The sequence below is a fragment of the Acomys minous genome (genome assembly GCF_964271855.1).
Source record: "Acomys minous genome assembly, chromosome: 4".
NCBI classification, from domain to species: domain Eukaryota; kingdom Metazoa; phylum Chordata; class Mammalia; order Rodentia; family Muridae; genus Acomys; species Acomys minous.
The window spans coordinates 86,501,358-86,525,919 of record NC_140486.1 but is presented as its reverse complement, the minus strand read 5'-3'; the positions used below and the strand labels follow the sequence as shown (position 1 = coordinate 86,525,919).

The 24,562-nt window shown below is 44.8% G+C and overlaps 1 protein-coding gene across 3 annotated transcripts in view; it reads right to left on the bottom strand.

Moving 5' to 3' along the window:
- CDK15 (cyclin dependent kinase 15) overlaps positions 1–24,562 on the bottom strand; it is a 103,872-nt gene that overhangs the window by 39,756 nt on the left and 39,554 nt on the right. For all 3 annotated transcript variants that reach the window (XR_014778553.1, XM_084778710.1, XM_084778711.1), the window contains exons 9-10: positions 15,590–15,683; positions 7,696–7,759 (exon numbers count right to left, since the gene is read on the bottom strand). Coding sequence is in view for 2 of the 3 variants with exons in the window: in XM_084778710.1 (XP_084634836.1) it covers positions 7,696–7,759; positions 15,590–15,683 (158 nt within the window). In the remaining variant the exon portion in view is untranslated. The remainder of the gene's footprint in view (positions 1–7,695; positions 7,760–15,589; positions 15,684–24,562) is intronic.

Sequence of the window (24,562 nt, the reverse complement as noted above, 5' to 3'; positions counted from 1 at the left end):
TTCTAGAAATCTCTTGTAACATATTTGAGCAAAATAAGCAGAGAAGATGCCGATATAGCTAATGTATCTGCCCTACTGTATTCCGCAGTAGACAGGTAACAAGGGTTCTCCTAGGGAGGGCTCCACGGGCACAGGGTGAGTAGGCATCTGATGGCAATTTAGATGTGGGGAAGAGACAGGGACAGGTTTAGCAGGCACTCAGAGACAAGTAGGTAGGTGCTCAAAAACCAAACATCAACTTTAATGACGTGGGAATCCAGGCAACATTTGGGCCCACGCAAGCCAACTTAAAAGTCAGTCCTGGTGCCACGAGGTACACCGGACAGGATTTCTAAGGTTCTAAGTATAGAGATAAAGAGGCAGTGTGTTCTTACACGCCTGTCGTGGTGTCTGTACCACGGTGGATCACGGAAGCAGCTGAGCTCCAACACTGTGACAAAGAGGATGGGGGGTAACTTTGATCAGGCTTTTCTGAAAAGGTAGGCTCTGTGGCAGATGCAGGGCAACAATTTTTCAGCACTGTGCTCCTACGCGGGACAGGGAAACAGCATGATTAAATAGAGACAGCAAAGCTGGCTGCTGACTCCATCTGTTCCAAGGAGGAAAAGCCTCTCTGTGAGCCTGGGAGAGAGTGTCCTCATCTGTAAGATGGCACAGCCTCTTCCCACCGTGACCTAGGCAAGCAGTAGTAGAGAGTAGCAATCGCACGTAATTCATTATATATAGCATATAATGTACTGTATATGCATATTATTACATATGCATACACTTATGTTAATTGCCCGCTACATAGGGAATATGCTTTAAATGATAGGATTGCTCCCATTTCATGGCTCAGAGAACTGAGAATAAATCATTCCCTCAAGTTCTCCTGGACAATAAGTGGAGGACATTGGGGCTTTGCATTCCAAAGGCCGCCCCTTCCTTCTGAGTCCAGCCCAGTGAATAAGTCTCTCAGCAAATAGCTCATGGGTTAGAGCTGATGCCAAAGCAGAGACAATGTTAGCCTGGGTTCACAGTGATTTATTTGCTCTGAGCTCTTTGAGACCCAATGCATAATAGCTCTTCGCCATGCCGTTCAGGGGGAGGGTCGTTTTAAGCCCAATCTCTGTGTCCTGCATGACTCCCACAGTGGTGAGTGGTGACAACTGCAGCTGAGCTCTTACACTATCATATATATATAGAGGGACATATTCATATATGCATATTAATGGCATATGAATAGCCAATATGCATATATATACATATATACATACATATATGCATGCATCTTCCCCTTTCTCTCTCAAAGTCATGGTCTATCCCTAAATACATAAACATAACCTGCTTAGTCAATATAACATAATGTTACATGTATATACAATCAGCCCTAAGATCATATGCATGCAAGGAATATCTTAAAGTGGTTTTAAAGTCAGAAGAAGAAATCCGGAGTGAGGCTGGGCCACTTGACTAGACAGCTGCTGTCTGTAGTCCATCCCAGTTATTTCCTGCTTCCACCTAGTGGTCGAAAGTTGCAACAGCAGGCTTACAGAAAAACAACAGGGTGTTGGCCTGTTTACCCTCGGGTCCCTAAGGCACAGATTCGGATGCTTGGGGCTTTTTTTGTGTGTGCTGCTTTCTTGCCTTTTGACTTCCACTAAGTCCCTCCAGAGGGGGGAAACCACCCCAGATGAGGTGCTCTTTCCTGAAACCGAAAACCAGCCTAATCCCGGATGCTTCCCTGTGGCTGAGCTCATGAGGCAAATCAGCCGGGCTTTCCAGCAAATATTTCTTTAAAAGTCCTAAGGCCTTGGTGGACTCTGTTCCCTTCTCTATGGGAGCAGGCATCAAAGGGACAGGAGTAAAGTGCTTTGCACGCACATCAGGAACTAATTGCCAATTTGGCAAATGCATTGACTAATGTCACGCGCTGTTATTTCTAAATCCTCTCCTGTCCTTGACCCCCAGTATCTAGATGTAACCTTGGGACCATTAGTGAAGGAGAAAGTCTTCTGGTGCCTCAGATGGAATTGAGAGGGATTTAAACTCAGCGCTTTTGAGTGTGGTGAAATGAACTCAGCAGTACACTAATGCTAGGATTTGAGCTCACACAGCATGAGAGCTTTCAAAACCCGTGTTTAAGGAAGCAAACAGAGCCCTGACAGACCCTTTTCAGGGGAGCAAAGGGAGCTGGACGGAACAATCAATGACACATTAAAAACCACAACTGGGCTGTGACCATGTGGGCAGAAGGAAACGTTCCTCTTTATCACGAGATCTTTGCATCTAACGAGACAGCCTGGACAGCCTCCAGAGGAGCGGGCCTCTGTTTACTTTAACAGAGACACGTCTAAATATTTAGCTGATTCCCTGAAAAGCCCAACGTGATTTTTGTAGCAAACAGGTCTCCAAGGTACTAGGACCTTGTCGTCTGTTGCCGTTGAAAACCTAGACAGGGGGGACTTGGAGAAGAAAATTTTAAAAGAAGATTGTGATCAACAGCACAAATGCTTAGGTTTCTTTTCCTCTCAGAATGAATTACATTTTAATGCCCTTCAAGTACTTAGAACCAACACCATGCTAGGTGTCTCTTATCTTTAACGGAGTCTATTTCCCTTCTCCTGTAGGCTTTATTCGTAGCTGAATGGGGAAGGCTCCACGGTGTGGGTGGGCACATGCCTGCTTAGTTGGCCCCAGAATGCTTGAGGTCCCCGAATGGCCCTTAGTGCATTTTCTTGTGAATGGAGGTACCAAGGCTGCAGGAACTTAGTGGGGAAACATCTACAGGCAACTGCTGCTCGAATTCACACTGCTGTCTCTGTATTAGCAGATCTCAGCCAAGATGAACATCTGGTTTGCTCTAAGCCTCTGGGATCTCCTGTGCCACAAACCCACCACAGCGCAGATAGCCCATCGGCCGGGGCTTTAACCTCTTCAGGCGCTGGGCTTGAAGAAACCCCTTCAGGACTCTATCTTTGCTTTAGGACGCTTAGGGAGGGTCACCAAAGCCTCTCCCCTCCCCCACTGCAAGAGGCCAGCAGCCTCGGTGCCCCGTCAGTTTGATTAATGTGTTCTTGCCTAATTGTGTGAAAGAGAGCGGGCCCTTTAGCAAGTGTGACCAGTTTATTGTTCAGCCAATCACAGGCACCTCAGTTAGCATGTGAAAGGGGGTGCCTTGCAGGAGGAGGCGGGTGAGTTCTGGCGGCGGCGGCGGGGGTGTGCAGAGCAACACCCACTCCTTTGAGGGGAAGTTACTGCACTCTACTAAACCTGTAAACTTTGTAGTCAAAGGCCTTTTCCTCCTCCCTCTTTTTTTCAAGATCCTTTTCCCCCATGGTACGAGCAGGCGAGGCCCTGGCTACTCTGCAGATGGAGTTCACGTTCCAGGGTTTTTAATATTTCACTTTTATATTTCTGTTAGAGGATGATCCTGCTGAGAGTCTGGGAATCCAGGCTCTCGTCAGAACCCCCTCACTGACACTTGGATATACAGCTCTGAAAGCCATCCCAGGAGGAAAGATTAAACAACAACCAAAAAAAAAAAAAAAGGCCTATTTTTCAAAGCCTACTTCTCAATCTGCCCACATCAAAATAAGACAACTGGCCCTTTGAAGGGAAGGATAGAGAGTTCTCAGCCAGCTTGCTTCAAGTGGAGAGTGGGGAAGGAGAGGAAGGAAGGAGGAGGAGCAAAGGATGCAGTCTTGAACACGATACACCCCTCTTGCCTTCCTGATTTAATCAGGCAAAAGTGGCTACAACCAGCTACAGCCTAAAGCTGGTACTTACTGGAGTCCGCAGTGTGTGTGTGTGTGTGTGTGTGTGTGTGTGTGTGTGTTAATGTCCCCACCAGAATCAGTATGGTTCCTCAAGACAGAATCCAGACAAGGCCTGGCAATGGCAGCCAACGGGGATGTAGACTGGACTGTTCACACAAGTTCAGAGCAGCCAAACACCTTTGCTTGTGTCGAGTGGAGAGTATATTAGGAATGTAACTCAGTAGCACGTGGCACACAATTTTCTAAATGAGCAAATGACTAAAGTGAATATTTCTCAAACAAAACAAAACATGTGAATGGCCAAGGAACACACACACACATACACACACACACACACACACACACACATACACACACACACACACAGTAATCAGTAATCATCAGAGAAATGAGCATCAAAACCAAGAGACTGCATCCAATGTCATAACAGACACTATCCACAAGACAAAAAGGAAGCTGGGTGTCGTGGTGCATGCCAGCTGGGAGGCTGAGGTGGAAGGGTCACTGTGAGTACTAGGTCAGCGTGGGCTAGTGAAGTGGATTCCAGGCCAGCCTGAGCTACATAACAAGATCTTTCCCTCAAAAAACAAAACAAAACAAAACAAAACTCCATACACAGATGATGATGATGATGACCATGACCATGATGATGGTGATGATGGTGATGGTGATGATGGTGGTGGTGATGATGGTGGTGGTGGTGGTGGTGGTGATGGTGGTGATGGTGATGGTCATGTGGTAGTGGTAGTGGTGGTGGTGATGATGGTGGTGGTGGTGGTGATGGTGAATGCGGGTAAGAGTATGGGCAATGACAAAATCTCACTATTCTTACTATTGGTAGGAATATAAATGAGTACAGCTTACAGCTGTTATGGAAAACAGTACAAATATTTATTTAAAAAAAAAAACCAGGACTCATTCACTACTGTGCATATATCCAAAGGAACCGACAGCAGTGTGTCACGTACACAGCTATACTCGATGTTGGCTGCAGCACTGTTTACACTAGCCAAGGCATAGGTTAAGGTAGGCATCTATTGAAATAAAAATGAAAGGAGGAGCTTGCTATACACTCATAACAGAAGACTATGTGTCCATAAAAATAACAGGATTCTGTCATTTCCAGTAACATGGGTGTGGCTGGAGGACAGTGCTCACTGAACTAAACTGAGGACAGGAAGATGAGCCTCATACGTTCTCACTTCTATGCAGAAGGCAAACGTTGGCTTCAATGGAAGGAGAGTAAAGTAGCAGCTAACCAGAGCCTGGGAAGGCCATGGGGGAGGGAAGAATGGAGGAGTGGTTGATGGGAACATGGGTACCCCAGATAGAAGGGTAAAGTTCTAGCACCCGCCTCCACCTCAGTGTTCCATAAATTATTGCAGTTCAAGTCTGTGGAAACCGTGGCAGTTCAGGAAGTGCATAGATGGACATGCGTCAAGAGAGACTTGCTTATTCATTAGACTCGCTCCTGGGACAGGAATCTCCACTGCCACTTTAGAGCACAGCCCTTTTAACTGAGTCGTTAACACAGGGCCCAGCCATGCCCAAGATGCGCTAGACTGTTAAGATTTACAAAGGTGGGGCTCGGAATCCCGGCTGTGATTAAGGTTACAACTTCTGCCCCATTCTCAGCTTGACCCACGGCCATAGACAGGAAGGAAGCAGCCCTCACTGGTGAGCACTGCAGTTAACAGCGGAGAACCGGAGAATGAGTCCAGCTCCATACTCCGGAGACTCAAGAACACACCACCTCCATCTGGGAACTGTAGCACCCTGCATGGGTCGAGCGGATAGCAAGTGCTCACAAACAGTTTTACTTCTCTGAATTAAACAGAAGGTGACAACAATGTTGACACTGGGACTGGAGACCTTTCTTTGTAAAATTTTCTTTGCGAATTTGCTTTGACGTGACAGCAAAGTGAACAGTGTGACATATTTCTCTCGTTTTTTTTTGCAGAGCCCAGTTATCTTCTTTGCATGGCATCTGGCGAGGAAGCCTTTGGCGATGTTCCTAGCTTTGATGACCATCTGTCGTGGGGCTATCTCATTATTGCCTGCACCAACCTGCCCCCCCCCAAGCATGTGAAGTCTGGGTAGCTGCCTATGCTTACCACAGCAACTTGGTGTGCACATGCGCCTAAGTGGGATTCTAAGCTTCTGCTTGTATCTGTGTTAGGGAGCAGAGGAAGGCAAGTGGGCCCATTTCCACTCAGGCAAAGGAGAGTGGATGGGGAGGGATAACAGGCTGGCTGGAAAATGATGAGGTTCTTCTGGAAACCATGACAACGAGAGCCAAGAGCTACTGCAGATTGGACCATAATTGCCATAAACAGCTTTTCTTTCTTATCTCCATCTCACACCAATGGAGAAAGATGCTATTGTACACCTCAAGACCAGAGTCTTATGCTCTTTTGAAAAAATTAGGTAGAAATAGTAAAACTGTTCTAAATGACTCTGAGTATTTCAGCAAGGAGTGCGGTCATTCACGAAGAGACTGAAAGGACTTTGCAGTTAGTCTTTGGCTTTCCATTAAGTTTTGTTTCCTGACTAGTTCACAACAGAACAAGACAAAACAAACTGATGGCTGTGCATGGCTTTTTGTGTGAAAATAACAGATGCAGAATAAAAAGGGGAAAACAGCCTTCTTTTCTCATCTCTCCTTAACTCTTCTTCTTCCTGCTTTTTATTCTCTGTCTGTCTGTCTGTCTGTCTGTCTGCCTGTCTCTCTCTCTCTCTCTCCCCTCCCACCCACACCCCCCCCCTCAGTTGGCCTTTTAGACCCAGGCCTCTCATTCTTTAGCCTCCCAAGCGCTGGGATTATGGGCTGACGGTGCCACACACCTGGATTTTTGTTTTTGTCCCTTATCACCTTTGAAGTCTCCCTGCAATGTCTTGCTCTCATGAAAGTCTTCCAGAAAAACCTCATACCAAAGTCTATAATGACAGTTTAGGAAGACTTGGGGTTTAGTCGTGGACTGCGTAAGACAGTAGAGAGTGTGTAGTCTCGAGCACTTTCCTCATCTGTTCACGGGCACCTCCCCCTTTAATCCTGCCACGGGGGAGGGGGGGCAGTAGGGGGGGGGAGGTCAGCTCCAGCAGGCCTTCGCTTGCTTCCCTGTTTCCCAGGGCTTCTGGGATGGCCCATCTTCATCCTCCGGCTCCCTGGGTGTCTCCTCCCTTCTGTCTCAGTGCCTTGAAGTGGCTTCCTGGTTATCTGACCATCGGCCATGGCTTGTGGAACCACTTCTCAAAGAGTTTCCCTGTTCACAGTGCTTCCAATGTTTCCTTATCTATGCCAGAAGCTATTCTTGAGAGACAACGTGTAACAGATACAACCAGTTGTCAGGCAGAAAGACAACTCTTGAGTGGCTTCTCACCAGGCTTATCCTAAGTCTAGTGTGCTGCTAGCTCCCTCTGTTGCTTTAGCTTTCCTTTTATACAAGGCCCAACCATGTAAGAAATATACTCAGTGACGGTTATGGGCTCAAAAGTGAGAACAATCCCTTGCTCGTGGGATTCAAAGCGTGCTGTTCTTTGGAGCCGTGAGGTCCTTGGGAATGGATGGAGACTCCATGGCAACAGTGCTTTCTAATTATTTTCACCATGCTACCTGGGTTTTATAGCATTGGGAAACGGATTTAACCTTAATTTACATATATATATATATATCACATTAATTTCAATATCTTTTTAATAAAAGGATTAAGTTGAACATGGTGATACAAGTCTGAAATGCCAGCACTTGGGAGACAGAGGTGGGTAGTTCTCTGTAAGTTCGATGTTAGCTGGCTGGGGTTGCACAGGGAGACCCTGCTCTAAACAAATAAATGACAAACAAACAAAAGAATTAGTTGGAAAACATACGCATCTAGTCGTCTGTCTTGTTAGGTTGAATGCCTGGCATTGTCAGTTCCTGGACTGTTTAGCAGCTTACCTGGATTGTAGTTGGGCAGCTTGGAGACTCCAGGCCAGGTGTCTTCTGTGGGCACACCCAGTATCTACACCATCCAGAGAAAGAGAAACAACAGTGAGAGGACACCGGGCATATAGAACAGGCACAGGCATAAAGGACAGAGCAGGGGCCATGAAGAGTTCAGTGACATCACATGGCACCAACTGAGATACAGGAGAAAAACAAATTTTTAGTAGTTCCAACATCTTTTAGTTTATTGTGCAAAGCACCGTATCTCCTCGGTCCTGAGCCTGTGTCTCCACCAACTCAATCTGCATGGCTGCCAAGTGCTCAGGCTCTGAAGCCACAGGAGTGACTGTCCTTCGTCTTCCATCACAGGCCTGGAGCTCATTGGCAGGCGATGCCCCGCTGGCCTGAGCAGTGGCTCAGCATAGGCAGTCAGCTGTTCCTGGCTGAGGTCAAATCAAAGCCGACTCAAGTTACTGACCTTTAGGCAGTGGAACGCTGGCTAAAAAAAACCGACCCCGCTCCCACCTCATCTTTCTCACTAAATTTATCTCACTTTCTTGTTCTCTCTGTGTCCAGCAGCTCGGATTGTAATTTAGCTCTTTACTGGCCGATTGTAACAGTGACATCATGTGAGATAGAACCGGTGTGTGTGTGCCGGTGTGTCAAGAGCATGGAGGGTGGAGGACAACTCCGTGGACAGCTCCCGTCATATTTATGGGGTTTCCGGGCATCAAATTCAGCTCTCCAGGCCTGCACAGCAAGCCTTTACCCACCAAGCTATCTTGTTTGTTTGTTTGTCCTGACCTATACTTTAGATGTCCAAATTTAAGTTCTTCAGGAGTATGAAGCGAAATAGAGTTTGGATGGAGCCGTGACTGAGGCCCTCTACGAACACCATCCTACCATTCTTTAAAGGTGACCATCAATCCCATAGCCAGCTGTGTGTGGGAGACTGACTAGCATGACGTTCGTGGCGTGTTCTAGTAGTTTGCTTTTGCATCACCACAGTGTGACTGTTCTGTGAAGTGTATCACAATATTTTTTTTTCTGTAAAACATTGAATTAGAGACACTGGCCCAGTTTTTATGACAGGAAGCTAATTGTCGGGCTCAATATAATTAATGAGGAATGTAAGACCTTAAGCTCACCCGTGTGGTGACAAGGTCCCTGGTGGAGAGAGGTGTGCTTGTAGGACCTTTTGTACTTGCCTTTATACAAGAGACACTAAAGTGCTATTTTCCCTCCCATAATGTATTTTGAAAAGTCATGCAACCCAGTAAAAGCTTCCAGCTTTGATCCGCTCCCTAAACAAACTGAGAAGTGACTGAGAGGATTACAGCCTTCTCCTATCAGCCAGCCCAAGCCTGAGGGGAGCACTGAGGATCCTGGATTCCATTCTGAAAAACCAACTAGACTAATTCTTCTTTTGTGGGCAAAGCCCAGAGGAGGGGAAGCTAATTCTTTCTCAGCCTACTGTCATCTGTATTTGTACAGATGCATGTGTAAACAAGTGGGTGTGACTCATGGGTACCCATTCATCTTCTGGTAGTTGGCAAAGCACAGTGGAAAGAAAGCAAGGCCCAGGAGGAGGAAACAATACAGGAAATGAATAGCAACCACAGCCATGGTTTCTGGGAGGTGAAAGTTACCAGACTTCTTGATTACTTTGTACTATGTTTAACCGAGGCCAGATGGATACCAAATTTCCTGGAAATTTTTGTGCTAAAAGCTTTTTAAGCTGAGATGTTAGAAATTTAAGCAAAAATTCAATTATTCACTTAGTAAAAAAAATTCATTTAGTGAGATACAACTTCAGAAACTTTACAATCTTTGATTTTTCTAACTTATTTCACAGGCAATGAAAGCAAAAGTAGATGAATAGGAGTACATAAAACTAAAAAAGCTCCTAGGAAAAGAGATAATGGAATGAAGACATAATCTGCAGAATGGCGGAAAACACTTGCGAATTGTGTAATTGGTTAGGGGTTACACAGCAGTTTAAGGGACTCAGGCAGCTCAGTAACAAGCAAACAAGTAAACCTCATTTAAGAAAAAATGGACAAAGAACTCCAGTAGAAATTTTGTATTGTTTTGTTTTTCGACAGGATTTCTCTGTGTAGCCTTGGCTGTCCTGGACTTGTTTTTGCAGACCAGGCTGGCCTCAAATTCACAGCCATCTGCCTGCTTCTGCCTCCCTAAGTGCTGGGATTAAAGGCGTGCACCTTGCTCTTTCTTTCTTTCTTTCTTTCTTTCTTTCTTTTAAGATTTACTGATTTATTTTATATAGGTGAGTGCTCTATCTGCATGTACACCTGCAGGCCAGAAGAGGGCACCAGATCACATTATAGATGTCTATGAGCCACCATGTGGTTGCTGGGAATTGAACTCAGGACCTCTGGAAGAGCAGATAGTGCTCTTAACCTCTAAGCCATCTCTCCAGCTCTCTAATAGACATTTCTTGAAGGAAGATACACAAATGCCCATCCTCACTAACCATCAGAGAAACTCCAGTTAGGACAATAACTACTGTTAGGGCTGTGGAACTATCACAGAAGAAGTGGACGCAGGCAGTCCTGATGAGACTTGGTAGGTCAGCTGGGAGGGGAGAAGGGCTCCCCCTCTTTGAGGACTAGGGGGAGGGGGAGGGTAGGTGAGCCGAGAGGAGACGAGGGAGGGGGCTACAATCAGGATATAAAGTGAATAAAATTTAAAAAATAAGTTTAAATGTAAAAAAAATGAATACATATTACAAAACACCTATTAGGGCTACAGAATGCCTCAGTGCAGGAGAGTATGCGGAGCATTCAGGAAGCCCTGGGGACCAACACTGAGGAAGCTGAGAACTGATTTCCACAGGTTTTCCTCTGATCGCCACACACATGCTGTGGCACTCACAGTTGTATACAGGAATGAACACGCACCCATAGACAATGCAGCAAATAAATAAATGTAATAATTAAAAAAACAAAACACTTGAATTCAAAGTCATATAGTCTTTTCCCATCTGTTCTGTCTGCTTGTACACTTCAAATACTTCCTTCCTGCCTTAAATACATACCAATTACAGCCCCATTTTGCATAAGGAGACCAGACGATTATTACTGTTGCCTAGCATTTACCATTGATTGCATATTGCTGAAAGGAACAAAGAACACCTCATCTGCTTGAGATGTAGAGCCATCATAAAGCAACCAAGCTGAGCCATGGAGCTGGCTCAGCAGGTAACGGAGCTTGCCGCCACACCTGGTGACCTGAGGAGCTTGCTGCCATACCTGGTGACCTGAGTTGCCGCCACACCTGGTGACCTGAGTTGCTGCCACACCTGGTGACCTGAGTCGCCGCCACACCTGGTGACCTGAGTTTGACCCCTGGGAACCCCCATGGTAGAAGGAGAGAACTGGCTCCCTCAAGTTGTCCTCTGACCTTTACACGCATGCTGTGCTCACATACTCGCCCCTAAACTACATGTAAAAAACAACAAAGTCACTTACTGTAATAAGTGTGCCCAGTTTCCCTCAGAATCTGGAACTATAGGTGCAATAGAGAATGCCTGAGTTAAGTGAGCCAGGCAAGTCTTCCTCGAGACAGTAAGACCCAAGAGAGCTCAGGTATAGCCGTGGTCTCTGTTTTTGTTTTATTGTTTTTTTTTAAGATGTATTTATTTATTATGTATACAGTGTTCTCTCTGCAAATACACCTGCATGCCAAAGGAGGGCACCAGATCTCATTATAGATGGCCGTGAGCCACCGTGTCGTTGCTGGGAATTGAACCCAGGTCCTCTGGAAGAGCAGCCAGTGCTCTTAACCACTGAGCCATCTCTCCAGCCCAGCGTGTTCTTTGCTATACCCAAAGTTAGAGCTGTGTTCAGAACTCATGAGTTCTGACTCCAGGCCGGTATTACTTTTGATTGGCTTGCTTGATGTAAGTTTGTAATAAGTTGTCATAAATGCCAAAATAAAGTCTCTGGTTTGCTTTAGCATTCTGAAGATAAAGACGGGCAGGAATATGGCTTTCCGGGCAGGGTGTGGCAGGCTAACTCGTCTTCCGGTACCTTATGTCGAGATTCGAGCATGGACAGAGCCTTCCACTTATGTACAAACGCTCTTCGTCACGTGGCCATGGCAATCACCAAGGACCAACAATTAGGGAGCCAGGGAAACATCCGATTTCTGAGTGTTGCGCTAAATGCAAAGAACTGGACTGTTTTCGACGCGTGTGGTTATTTAAAGAGTACCATATATCTTTTTTAAACCAGGTTTACACACAACACTAATAGAAGCTGGGACCAAACTTACATCCTTTCCGCATGTGACGGTTTCCAAGCACTCTAACAGCACACCTCACGTCAGCACTAGTTTCTGTTGGCCGTCTGCATACACATCCTCTTACCTCACACTCAGTTTGCACTTGCTCACCTATGCTGCACTGGCACAGCGGGCATCACTCCAGCCTGACTGAAAAGCACAGTCTTCATATCCCCCCTTTCCCGTTACCTTATGCTTCTCGTTGTCTCCAAAGAATATTTATATATGGCTAATGTCCGACAAATAGTAAATAACTAGGTAGAAAAAAATTTCTCAGCCATGCAAAGGGCCATTACAGGGTGCAGCCTAGCAATACTAATTGTTCTCCCGTGGTTACAGACAAGGAATAACGGAAGTGAAGGAGCAGAAGAACTGCAGCTGAGTTACTGAAACATGTCTATAACATCATATGACGGAAAGCAAATATTTACATATATGTACATACACACATATACATATACTTGAGACAAGGTCTTGCTGAGTAGTCCTGGATGAACTGGTACTTGCTAACAGCCCAGGTTAGACTCAAAATTCATGGAAATCCCTCCCGCCTCAGCCTTCCAACTACAGGGGTCATAGGAGAACTCAAGAAAGCAATTTCTTGGGCCTGGAGAGATGGCTCAGAGGTTAAGAGCACCGGCTACTCTTCCAAATGGTCCTGAGTTCAATTCCCTGCAAGCACATTGTGGTGCACAGCCATCTATAATGAGATCTGGTGCCCTGTTCTGGTGTGCAGGTGTGCAAGTGTGCATGTGGGCAGAGCCCTGTATACATAATAAATAAACAGATCTTTTTAAAAAAGAAAATAAAGCAATTTCTTAAAATTTCCCCCCCCCCCACTGCACACACAACCCTTAGGTGACTCCTCCACCATGTGGTCCCAAGGATTGAACTCAGCTGTCAGCAGCTTGACAGCTTGACAGCAGGGGCCTTTATCCTCTGAGCTATCTCTCCAGCCCTACAAATATTAACCAAGCACTCACAGTCAACTGTTTTGCTAGACATTTCATCTTACAGAATTCTCATAACAAGGTTACAACGTCATACAACTAAACTCACTTTGTACATGAGAAAACTAAAGCTTAAGAGGTGTAAGCTGGGTGCCGTGGCGCACACCTTTAATCCCAGTGCTTGGGAGGCAGAGGCAGGCGGATCTCTGTGAGTTTGAGGCCAGCCTGGTCTACAGAATGAGTTCCAGGACAGCCAGGGCTACACAGAGAGGAACCCTGACTTAAAAAAACAAAACAAAACAAAACAAAAAAAACAGTAACAAAAAAGAGGTGCTGTATGAGCTTTGTCCATTTTCATAGCTACCAAGTGGCAAGAAAATGTATCACATTAACTACCTCCAGCTTAGATGATATTACAGTAGCCATTGAGATTATCCAAAGTGGTATTTATCTCTCTTTCTAAGAAAAAGTGGTGATGCACACCTTTAATCCCAGCACTCAGGAGGCAGAGGCAGGTGGATTGCTGTGAATTTGAGGCCAGCCTGGTCTACAAAGCAAGTCCAGGACATTCAAAGATACACAGAGAGACCCTGTCTCAAAAAATCAAAAATAAAAAAAAATAATAATAAAAGAAAGAAAGAAAGAAAGAAAAAACTCTTCTCACTAGGGAAAAAAACTTTGTTTTTTGTTTGTGAGAGTTCCTATTATGTCCCATGTTTCCCATAATATCCCCCATGTGGCCAAAAGATAATTTAATGTTGTTAGTGGTCAATTTATATACAATGTCTTCATTTCTCATAGTATATTTTATTTTCACCAAAAGACAAGGAGCTGGACTGAGCATAGCAACTGATAAAAATCCCAATGTAAAGTACCTTGATGCTTATACAGTATGAATGATCCTTGAAAACATTGTGCTAAATGAAATAAGCCAGACCCAGAAAGACCAATGTTATATGCCTCCACTGGTGTCAGGTATGTGATATTTCACAAATTCGTAGAGACAGAGAGTAGAGGAGAGATTCTCAGGGCCTGAGCTGGGCAGGCTAGACAGGACCGTCTAACTAGACAGGTATCTTTCCTAGGGAAGATGGGAAGGTACTGGCAACAATCACAGAAGTGCTGACCCCACAGTGCAAATGTCCTGACTGCAGTGAAAATAGCAACATTTCCCATCTCATTTTATTTTCAACGTTCCATGGTGCTTATTGGGTGCTACGTGATTTTTTTTAAAAATTCCATTTATTTATTGTGTGTGTGTTGAGGGGTGGCACACATGTGGAAGCCAGAGAACAATTTGTGGGAGTTCTCTCCTTCCACAATGTGGATTGGAGACTGAGTTCAGGTTGTCAGGCATGGTGGCAACCGCCCTTACGCAGTGAATCATCTTGCCCTTCCATGCGATGTTTTAACATCTATGCACTGTGTAATGCTATTATCAGGGAAATTTATCTATCTTTTCAGACCTTGGCCATTTTTGTGATTTAAAAAAGCATTTAAAATTCTTCCTTGCATATATATTTACATATGATTATATATGTAAATATACATACATACATATGTATATGGAACATCATAGTTACCTACAATATACTGGGCAAGAGATGGCTAGACCTAGTTTATCAAACCTGCTGGTAACTTGGAGACATTGACCAACCTGGCAAATGTTAAGTATACCTTACTGAAATAGGAAAAGCATCATCACCATCAGAAAAAAATAGACAGTGTGGCAATATCGCTGTCTATAAAGCACAGAAAGGCAGAGCATATCAGAGTGCAAATGCAGTGAGACAATAATAAGGAAAGAAATGAAAATATACATATGCATATGCATACATACATTCACATACATGTATGCATACACATGCACACCCATTCATACAGATGTGTATGCACACACATTTGTCGCACACTTGTACACACACGCACACACATTCATATACGTGTGTATACACAGAAACACTCATACACACATATGCACGTACTACGGACACCCATGTTCACACACACATTCATACACATGTGCGCACACACCACCAAGGTTCTTAACACCTTAGGCATCATGCAGTAGCATGACCAGTTCTATACTTACCCTACGCTAACATGGGAAGTCAGTTTTATGGAGTTCTAGGAAAATTTGGTCTCTTGTCTCCTGTTGAAGATTCAGGGCCAAATACATGGTAGAATTAAAGTTAAGTAAGGCTAACGGCACAGGTAGGGTCAAGAGGTATTGGCAGAAAAGGCTGCTGGGAACAGAGAAAATCCTAATGATAAGAGGAAGCAGGAGACCCACGTGTCTTTGGTGGGGTGGGCTAAGAGGCTGGCTCGGGACAGCAGGAGTTTGTGCGGCACACTTCACACTTTCTACCAGCTTACGTACAGCTCAGAATCATTTTTTCCCCCTCCGAGACAGGGCTTCTCTGTGTAGCCTTGGCTGTCCTGGACTCACTTTGTACACCAGGCTGGCCTTGAACTCACAGCGATCCACCCGCCTCTGCCTCCCGAGTGCTGGGATTAAAGGTGTGCGCTACCACCGCCCGACTACAGCTTAGAATCTTGAGCAGATGGCTCGCTTCATCTCTGAAGGCAAATTTGGCTCCAAGCTTGTGATGAAGGGCTTTCTTTTTTCTTATAAGGAATTCTTGTCTTACCTCCCAGATCTTCTCCAGCTGTTCAAGGATGTTGGAAACCCCCGGAAACAAAGGTTGACCCTGGAACATTTCAATAAAGATGCAGCCTGCGCCCCTAGCAAAGGAAACAAGATATTTATAAGGCGGTTGTTCGCATGAAACTGAACCTCCACAGTGTCTCCTTCTGAGACAGACTCGGGATACTGTTAAATAGGGACCACGTGCTATTAAAAACCCAGAGCCAAAAAGTTCCTAAGTGAGGACAGTAAAAGTAAAGAGATCTTGTTCAAGTGGAACAAAGCCAGCGGCAGTAAGGCACTCCCTCCAGTTATAAACCTTCAGTCACCTAAGTTCACCAGCTCTCTGTTCTGTGGGGTGGGAAAGCCCCAAACCCCCAATTTAAATAATTAAACTTAAGATGCTACCACCATAAGATGTTAGGGTGTGTGCCATTAGGAGGGGCGGGGGGAGGAAGCGCATTGCTTCATAACTACATACAATTATTCTGTGTCAATTAAAATCTTAAAAATGTTTTTGAAGACTGTACCCTGGCCTTTGGTGGGCTGAAACTGGAGGAAAAAAAAAACATGGCAATCCTTACACACACACATACACACACACTCTCACACACGCACGCACACATACACACGCATATACACACACATCCTTTGTAAATACTATTATGGTGAGGCCTGTTTTATCCTTACTGGAAGGGTTGTTATAAATGCAATTAGGCATAGGTTACTTTCTAATATGACGTACTTGTACATGCAGAAATATGGGACACCAAAATGAAATACATTGGTTTAAGCGTTCCTAAAATGCCTGCACGCTCAGCATCTGGTTCAGAGTCTCTGATGTGCTAACCCGTGCTACCATCCTCTATGTAAAGAGCTGATGATGCAGCAAGTCTTAAAATAAGACATAAAAGAGCTAAGAGGCATTGGCGCTGAGCTCCTAAGTGGCTCTACAATTATACAGCTAGTTGACTTTAGACTCCTGCCTGAAGAATGTGGCTAAACGTGTCTGATTGATTCACTTCTCCCAAACATTTGGCTCCTAGAGGTTTAAAACAAAGCAAGCCTTCTTGTTTGCAGAAGGCTTGTCAGCCACTGACATTCATTCTGTAAGCTTTTCTTCTTTGAGGATTTTTTTTTTAGTTTGTATGTGTGAGTGCCTGCATACATGTATGTACACCAAGCATGTGCCTGGTGCCCGTGGAGACCAGAAGTAGGACATTGGATCTCCCGGGATTAGCGGTACAGTCAGGAGCTGCCCTGTGGGTGCTGGCAACGGAAGCCAGGTCCTCTGGAAGAGCAGTCAGTGCTTTTATCCTCTGAGCCATCTCTCTATCTTCACCCTTACTTATTCTACCATTGTTGTGTGACGTAATAAGGAAGAAATCTTAAGTAAAATATTTTATTATAAATTATCATAGTGGGCTGGAGAGATGGCTCAGAGGTAAAGAGCACTGTCTGCTCTTCCAAAGGTCCTGAGTTCAATTCCCAGTAACCACATGGTGGCTCACAACCATCTATAGTGAGATCTCGTGCTCTCTTCTGGTGTGCAGGTGTTGCATTCAGGCAGAACACTGTATATATAATAAGTAAATAAATCTTAAAAAAAATAATAAATTATCATAGTATTAAATATTTATTACAAGGTTTCATGTGAAATATAGTCTTTTGTATTATTCATATATGACTTTTTAATTTTTTTTCTAGGCATACACAGTCTAATTTATTTTTCAATGATTATGTAGGGGAAGGCATATTTCTCAACCATTAAATTTAAAACTATTTCTTATCTTGTGTTTTATCTAAGGAAAGAAAATGTGTTAAAAGAAAGGCTGAAGCTGGGCGTGGTGGCGCACACCTTTAATCCCAGCACTCGGGAGGCAGAGGCAGATGGAGCTCTGTGAGTTTGAGACCAGCCTGGTCTACAGAGCAAGTTCTAGGACAGCCAGGGGAACCCTATCTCAAAAAACAAAATAAAACAAAAATAGTAAAAAAAGAAAGAAAGAAAGATTGAAATGTAACTGTATCTGACATTAAAATAGACAAAACTATTTTTATGGTTCATTGTTTGAGCTTAATGCACTCGATTATTCTTAAGATTTTGGGGGGCCGGACATGGTGGTGCACACCTTTAATCCCAGCACTCGGGAGGCAGAGGCAGGTGGATCTCTGTGAGTTCAAAGCCAGCCTGGTCTACAAAGCAAGTCCAGGACAGCCAAGGCTACACGGAGAAACCCTGCTTGAAAAACCAAAACCAACCAAACAAGAGTTTGGGAGGAAGTGGATTAGCCTGATCTTTGCAGGCTTCTCTCCCCTTCAGAAACAGATTATTATTTTTTTTATTCTGATTTTTTTTAGAAATCAGAATAATTTTTCTAAATCAGTTTTTGCTGTACAGAAATATTTTAAATACAATCAAAATTTTTGACCAGAGAGATGAAGCCTGAGTCCGGTAAAAAAATTATTGTCATTTTAAAGCTTCTCATTAATTTATGTTTAAATATCTATGTTCTTGAGGGGCGTGGTGACTCACACCTATACTTTCTGCACTAAGAAGGCTGAGACTGGAGGATTATTGCAAGTTCAAAGTACAACCAGAGCTATGTAACAAGTTCCGTGCCATTCCAATCTCAAATTAGAAAAGAAAAAAAGAAAGGAAGGAAGGAAGGAGGAAAGAAGAAAGAGAGAGAAAGAAACATTTATCCATGTTCTTTTTGTTTCTTGTTTTTTGAGACAACAGATGTGAAAGGCCAGCAGACAGGAAAGAGCAGACATATTGGGGCGCCTGCGGCTTAGCTAAAGCCATTGCTAGCATTGGTTAAGTAGGAGGTGGGGCAGCGGAGAAGCATAGCTAGCCTCCACATACCTGCCCTAAATGAGACACCTATACCAAAGTCCCCCTCACCCTAAGGCTCAGGAAACAGCGAGGAGGAGGAGGCAGAAAGAACGTTAAGAGCTGCAGGGTGAGGAAGAATGCTGCACAGCGCCATTTCCTGGACATGACGTGGCAGTGACGCTCATAAAGCGCAGCCGCTGTGGTATCCTGCACCGGACCTGCCGGCTGAATGAGAGAGAGGACGTGAAGGTGGGATGGGCATGTTGGGGGCTTCTGGAAGAGTAAGAGTTGGAGGTGGCTACGATAAAGACACATTATATGCAATATGAGGCTGTCAAAGGTAAATTATCAATTGTTTAAAACATAAACAAAAATCAAGCAAACGAAATCCACCAACACACACACACACACAACCCTCTCAAAACCCAAAATATCTACCACCACCACAAACAAAATAACCCAACATAGTTATTCCTAGGTGCAAACCTACAGTTCACTTATTTTCCCCCGTCCTCCCAAGCTTTCATTGCCTTAAAACACTGTCTCTTTTTCATGGTATCCGCCCCACCCCCACCCCCACGCCCGCCCGCAAAGTTTCTCTGTGTAGTCCTGGCTGTCCTGGACTTGCTTTGCAGACCAGGCCGACCTCCAACTCACAGAGATCCTCCTGCCTCTGCCTCCAAGTGCTGGGATTAAAAGCGTGCGCCACCACGGGCAGCTCATGATGTCATCTTTTTGTGGTGCTGGGAGTGAGCCGTGGGCTTCTTCAGTGTTAGGCACATCCTTCCCCGACCACTGAGCCTCAGCCTGGACTGCCCAGTTTTTTACACTTATGGCTGTGAGATACCAAGAAAGAGGTCTTTCTATTAGACAATTTCATGCTATCCTTTATCATCTACCCAAGGATGATGTACAAAGTTACAGAAAGTGTACTTTGGAAAAGCCTAGAACACTTGGGCTATTATGTAAGCACTACAAAATATCACAGGGTCTTAGTGTCCTAGAGGGAAAAAATGCTAATATTTAGCTAAAATTTTCCATTTGCATTTCAAGGCAGCTTGAAACCTTAATTGAACAAATCTAGACTCTAAGGATGCTCATAAACATTATATGTTGTATATACATATTTATGTATCTACACATGCGTCTGTTTCTGTACATGCTTTACAAAGATAAGGCAAATCCTGCATCAATTAATGTTTTAGTACTTGGAAGACCCATTAAGTACCATCAGTACTTAAATAAATATATTTTTAAAGATTTATTTATTATGTATACAGTGCACATTAGATCACATTATAGATGGTTGTGAGCCACCATGCAGTTGCTGGGAATTGAACACAGGACCTATGGAAGAGCAGCCAGTGCCCTTACTGCTGAGGCATCTCTCCAGTCCTTAAATAAATATTTAATTATTTTACCTAATGCTTTCTTTAAAACAAAGAGGCTGATACTTAAATACTTCAACGAGTGCTGCGCTCAATGAGTTTGCGCTAAAAGTTTTAAAGCTGAAACATATTTCTGGATAGAACTTTTGTTTCTGAGAACAATCCAGTCTATCGTCGTCCTGTTACGCAATTTGGTTTTCAGCATCGTGTTAGTTTTTAATCTGCTTCTTCAGTTTAAGAACAATGGTCTCAAAAGCCAGCTGTGGCACCTTTAATCCCAGGATTTGGGAGGCAGAAGCGGGTGGGTGTCTGAGTTCCAGGTTAGCCTGGTCCGCAGAGAGTGGAGTCCAAGACTGTCAAAACTACACAGACCGCACCCCGCCCCCGCCCCATCTTAAAAAACCAAAACAACAACAACAAACAGAGCCTCAAAACCATCAGCTATTTTGCCTACCCTAGACTCCCCATGGGAAAGGGGGAGGGCTTTAAAATTCAACCACACCCAGGTCCAGCTAAGGAGCCAGCTCCTAAGTCCTTTTATTCTTCAGGCTTGTTTTCAGTCTTCATTCTTGTGTTCTGGTGGGTTTTCAGTCTGTGGATACTGAGGGCCAGATGGGGCGGGGTGGGAGGAGGCAGCCCCTGTGATGGGAGCGGAAGTGGCACTCACGGTGAAAAGCAAAGAGCAGGTGGCCCCAAATAGTGCGTCCCTGAAGAAGGGCGCGTTGGCAGGGGTCCGTTCATGGCTCCAAATGTGGGTCTTCAGTTAAGTTAAAACAAATAGCTTCAATGTTTTCTGTATTTTCTGGCTATCTTCCGAATTCTTCCTCCCCTCCCCCCTTCAATTCTAAGCATGAACAAATTCTTCCAGAAGAAAAAGATTCCTCAAATTCCTTCGGCAATCCCCTAGGGAAGAAAACTATCTCAGGAGGTTTTTTTTTTTTTTTTTTTTTTTTTTAGCTTTTCAGAGATGTGAGTAGTGTATAAAACTTCTGCTGGGCAAAATGAATCTATATTTCATTTTTTACTGTTGAAGTTAATTCAGAGTGACATGATACATGGCAATAACACGACATTTCCAGTTACTTTCCTTGGGCCACATTTTGTATTTGAAAGTTTTCCGAAAGAAGCCTGACAGCAGACAATCGGGCAAGGATTGCTTTCTATCATCAGAAAGGCCGCAGCCACCTGAAGTCAGCACTGAAGACAGGACGTCAAGCCGTCCTTCAAACTCAGTGGGCGGGAGATATGGCTCAGTGGTTAGAGGACCCGAGTTCCCTTCCTAGCACTCACGTCAGGGTGGCTCATTAACACCGAGAATTCTGGCTCCAGGGGATCAAAGATCCTATTCCAACTTTCATGGATGTGCATATGTATTTCTCTCTCTCTCTCTCTCTCTCTCTCTCTCTCTCTCTCTCTCCTTCTCTTTCTTTCTCCCTCTCTGTCTTTCTCTCTCTCCCTGTGTGTGTCTTCCCCTCTCTCTCTCTCTCCCTTTCCCTCCCTCCCTCTCTCTCCCTCTCTTTCTCTTTCTCCCTCTGTCTTTCTCTGTCTGTCTCTCTCTCCCTGTGTGTCTCCCTCTCTCTCCCTCCCTCCCTCTCTCTTGTGTGTGTGTATGTGCGCACACAAAGAAATAAATACACAAACAACAAATCCTAATTAAGACCTCAGTGCAGTAGACTAGGAAGATGAACCTTTAAAACACTGTGCTAAATGAAAGAACCCAGACATGCAAGGGCAGGGAAGGCTGTGGTTCCAGCCATGTGAAATACACACAACAGTCGAATTCGTAGACGTGCTGAAAGTGGAGCAGTTTCCCAGTGGCTGATGGGAAAGCCCGTGGGCACTGACTGTTCAGTGAGTACAGTGTCAATATGGGATAATGAAAGTCTCCAGAGAAGCAGGGAGCTCATGGTCACACGACACAAACCTACTGAATGCCACTGAATTGTAGTTTTAAATGGCAAAATACGTTGCTTTGTGTTATATGCATTTAACATAGCCCCACCACCACCAAAGCAAGCAAGCGAGCAAGCAAACGAAAAACCACCACATAGAGTTGTTATGATTTTAAGACATCCTTTCTCCCAACAGTCCTTAATGAGGGACTGAAAAGGTCTGAAGGGACAAAAAGAAGGACAAACAGGAGGAAGAAAGTGTTAGGAGACCAGAGCACACTGGCTAAGAACCGTTGTCACAATCCACCAGAGCCTATGCATTTGCTTTGGGCCTCTTGCTGACAGCGTGGCCACCTGTGCTCCCCCAGAGGCATGGATTGCTTCTCCTGAGACAAAAGCATTGGCTGCCTGACATCTCTTCCCTAGGAAGGCAGCTGGAGGGCTGCTCCCCGGCACCTAGCAGCTTAGAACCTCCTCCCCTCACCTCTTCTTCCTCTCTGCCCCTTCCTTCTGTTATCACCCCGCCAAGGAAAACAGGGTCTCTGTGTAAGCCCCAGTTTTCAGCAAGGGTTAACAGGAAAGCCAGGGGCAATGCCGGCCGGCCTATTTCGGTGTTACATTTTAGTTTTACTAGGCAAACAACAATAGTAGGGCGAGTAGAATTAGTGGAAGTGTTCTTAATTTATAATTTAATATTTATCTTACAAGTAGGGGTGTGTGTTTGTGTGCCATGGTGCACATGTGGAGATCAGAGGACAGCTTTGTGGAGTTGGGTCTTTCCTTCCATCTTTGCAGGGGTTCTGCGTTTCTGGATGTCAGGCTTACGTGGCAAGTGCCTTTGTGTGCTGAGCCATCTCGCTGGCTGGATAGAATTCTTTTTTTTTTTTTTAAGATTTTATTTATTATGTATACAGTATGATCAGATCACATTATAGATGACTGTGAGCCACCATGTGGTTGCTGGGAATTGAACTCAGGACCTCTGGAAGAGCAGTCAGTGCTCTTAACCACTGAGCCATCTCTCCAGCCCCTGGATAGAATTCTTTATCGCTCAGTTTCTCTGAAGATCCTGTCTAGGGCTACGGGCCAGGTGCCGGTGAGACGTCTCTGAGGCATCTTTAATCTGGAATAGTACTCTCGTTTTCCTTGGCTGTGATTCCACAGGTGGGGGCACCCAGTGCACCAACAGACTGCTTGCCAAGCATGTACAAGGCACGTGCAGGGTTTGAGTCCCAACACTACCAAAAGAAAATTACTTGAAACACACACACATACACCAGACCAAGAGCCAAAATCTTTGCTCTTTCAAAGATTACAGGCCCATTGCTTTAGTAGACTGTGTCTTGAGTTGGGCCTCTCTAATAATACTTGCTTACGGTGAGACTTGGGTAGACTTTCTTCTTGCAGGAATACCACATAAATGGCATTGGGCTCTCCTGCACCCTAATAGGAGGCACGGGTCAGGCTTTCCGTTATTCATTATATTCACTTTCATTGCTGCTGAAGGCATCTCTGCCATGGAGTTACTATTTTCCCTTTGTAACTGATAAGTAATCTGTGAAGCCGAGCTTTGTGGCTATGTAAATGTCTCATTCTCCACTAACCAGGGCCCTTTTAGTTACGCATCAATGGATCTTGTTTCAACCTAGTGCTACTGTACTGGTTGCAAAATAGTGACTTGCCAATTGTATCTTCTCCCTCTCTCTCTCTCTCTCTCTCTCTCTCTCTCTCTCTCTCTCTCTCTCTAGTTCTGTCATTAGTTGGCATTCTACTGAGGGGGTGGGGTGGGGTGGGGAGGGAAGGGAAGGGGAGAGACTTGTCTTCCCAGCCCTCTGGCTAGCTAACCAGCTGTCTCCTGTATGGACTCTTCTTTTCCTCACTAGGCTATAATTAATTTCTCTCATAATTTACTTTGATGTGAAAAGTGTCCCAGTTTGGGGCAGAGGACGTGTCTTCAGAGGGCTTCCCGTGTCCCTTTGGCACGTCTCCGTTTATTTTGTTATCATTTTGTAAGGAAACGTTTTGGCCCAACAAGCTGTTCCGAGTCCCCTTTATACTCCCCTGCTCCCACCTGAAGTCCAGACGGTCCCTCCAGGAGGCACAGTTCTCTTTCGTGGAGGTCTAGATGGGAAACCGACACCTAGGTAGGACGCATTAATAAATACCAGGCTCCCAACAAGTCTAAAACATTTTTTGGAGAGACGGCTCAGCAATTACATCATTTCCTGCTCCTTGCACAAGACTCAGGTTTGTCTTCCAGCACCTGGGCTGGCCTCGAACTTGCCATGGAGCTGGAGGTGACCTTGAACTCTTGTTCCTCCCATCTTCACGCCCTCCCTAGTGCTGGGTGTACAGGGATGCACCGCCTCACCTGATGAGGCACACAAGATGAAGGCACCGGTTTTGTGCCTGTTATAAGTAGGTTCTCTACCAACTGAGCTGCGTTTCCCACCCTAAATAAATGTCTTTAAAAAAACCATCCCCAGGCTGCATTCCAGAAGAATCCAACATGTGCTATTCCTTTGAGTTAGTGGTTGTGAAAACTGGGCTTTTATTCAATGTCGCTGTCTGTAGTGCACTAGGAATTAGACATGATGTCACTGAATATATTTGCTGTATTAACCCACTTAGAAAAATGTGGTTTGGGGCTGGGCGTGGCGGTGCACACCCTTAATCTTAGGAGACAGAGGCTGGTGGATCTCTGTGAGTTCAAGGCCAGCCAGGTCTACAAAGGGAGGCCAGGACAGCCAGGACTACAAGAGAAACCCTGTCTCAAAAAGCCAAGAAAGAAAGAAAGAAAGAAAGAAAAGAAAGAAAGAAAGAAAGAAAGGTGATTATAAAAAAAATTGTCTTGAGGGGGC